This window comes from Octopus bimaculoides, chromosome 11 (genome assembly GCF_001194135.2).
Source record: "Octopus bimaculoides isolate UCB-OBI-ISO-001 chromosome 11, ASM119413v2, whole genome shotgun sequence".
Lineage (NCBI taxonomy): Eukaryota > Metazoa > Mollusca > Cephalopoda > Octopoda > Octopodidae > Octopus > Octopus bimaculoides.
Window position 1 is genome coordinate 54,770,022 of NC_068991.1, and position 1,569 is coordinate 54,771,590.

The following is a 1,569-nucleotide window of genomic DNA, read 5'->3' on the forward strand; positions in this document are numbered from 1 at the left end:
TATATATATATATATATATATATATATATATATATACATGTGTGTGTGTCCCCTTGTTTTGACATTATAGGATAGTTGAAAACGGCTTTCACTGTCACATAAGCAGTATCATTCCTTTCCAATATTTTGTAAAATCATATCTGGCTGTGGGGAAATATTACCTTGCTTGGAAACAGGTGAGAGTTGGTGGTACACACTACTTTGGCATGGTTTCTATGTCTGGACACCCTTCCTAATGCCAATCATTTTGTAAAGTATAATGGGTACTTTTTACATGGCACTGGTACTAGTGAGGTCATGAAGCAACTCACAAGACAAGACCACCTCAACTTAGGTACAGTTATTTCCAAGCCACTGTTAGGTACAATTAACTTTGATGAGGAATCTGAAACATGTGCTCTTACTTTTGAGCTTAGTTCTGGTGCTATGTATGTTACTGGTTCTCTGAATTTCCCCAGGCAGACACTTGCAGCAATGTAGAGACCCAGTAGACTTTGTTTTAACCTTGTACACTCAACAATTTTAAAGTTTTTCTCTAAATTACTGGCCCTTTAAGCAAGAGTTTATTTTGGTTTCAGTAGCATTTAAGCAATTAAGAGTATTAAACTTGCCCCTCCTGAATGGAACACCAGCTTGACAATGCAAGGTTAAATTCCCCCAGGTATTACTGGTACACATTTTCAGTTGAGCAAACTGAATCCACATGAATGAAATGCCTTATGTAACAATCATGAACTCAGTAACCAAAGCACTATGCACCCGAAGCCTTCATAGGAATTTCTTTGAGCCTTATGCCTCAGTCTTTAGTAGATGTTGACTTTGAAGTTAAGACTTGATTTACATCAGTTAGTTGACTGGAAGCCTTTTCATGAATTATTCCTTTTTACTTATTTACAGCTTCATTAAAAGAAAAGACTAATCATGTTGTAATTTTATTCCAAGACCAGTTATAATTTATTTTCACAGTAAAACAACTCTTGAAGGAGATGCATCAATGTGTCGGTATTTGGTTCGTTCAAATTCAAGTCCTTTATATGGCTCTTCTTTGCTTGAAGCAACTGAGGTAAAATTTGTACTTAATATTAATTTTAAACTTTGGCACAAGGCCAACAATTTCAGGGGTAGGGGGTAAGTCACATACATTAACCCCAGTATTCAACTGGTACTTATTTATCAATCCTGAAAGGGATGAAAGGTAAAGTCGTCCTTGGTGGAATTTGAACTCTGAACATAAAGACAGATGAACTGTCACTAAACATATTGCCCTGTGTGCTAACAATTCTACCAGTTTGCCACCTTCTACTTAATATTGAGATGAATATTAACAATAATAAGTTACAACCAATTCTTTGTTTCTAGGCTTGGCTCTGTGGTAAGAAGTGTGCTTCCCAACCACATGGTTCCAGGTTCAGTTCCACAGTGTGGCACCTTGGGCAATTGTTTTCTATAGACTCAGACCAACCAAAACCTTGTGAGTGGATTTGATAGACAGGAACTGGAAGAAGCCTATCACGTGTGTGTGTGTATGTATATATATATATATATATATATATATATATATATATATAT

The 1,569-nt window shown here is 36.0% G+C and overlaps 1 protein-coding gene across 2 annotated transcripts in view; it reads left to right on the forward strand.

Annotated features, from left to right (window-relative positions):
- LOC106868415 (bifunctional glutamate/proline--tRNA ligase) overlaps window positions 1-1,569 on the forward strand; it is a 63,182-nt gene that overhangs the window by 6,955 nt on the left and 54,658 nt on the right. For both annotated transcript variants that reach the window (XM_052971851.1, XM_052971850.1), the window contains exon 3: window positions 967-1,063. In XM_052971851.1, coding sequence (XP_052827811.1) covers window positions 967-1,063 — 97 coding nt within the window. The remainder of the gene's footprint in view (window positions 1-966; window positions 1,064-1,569) is intronic.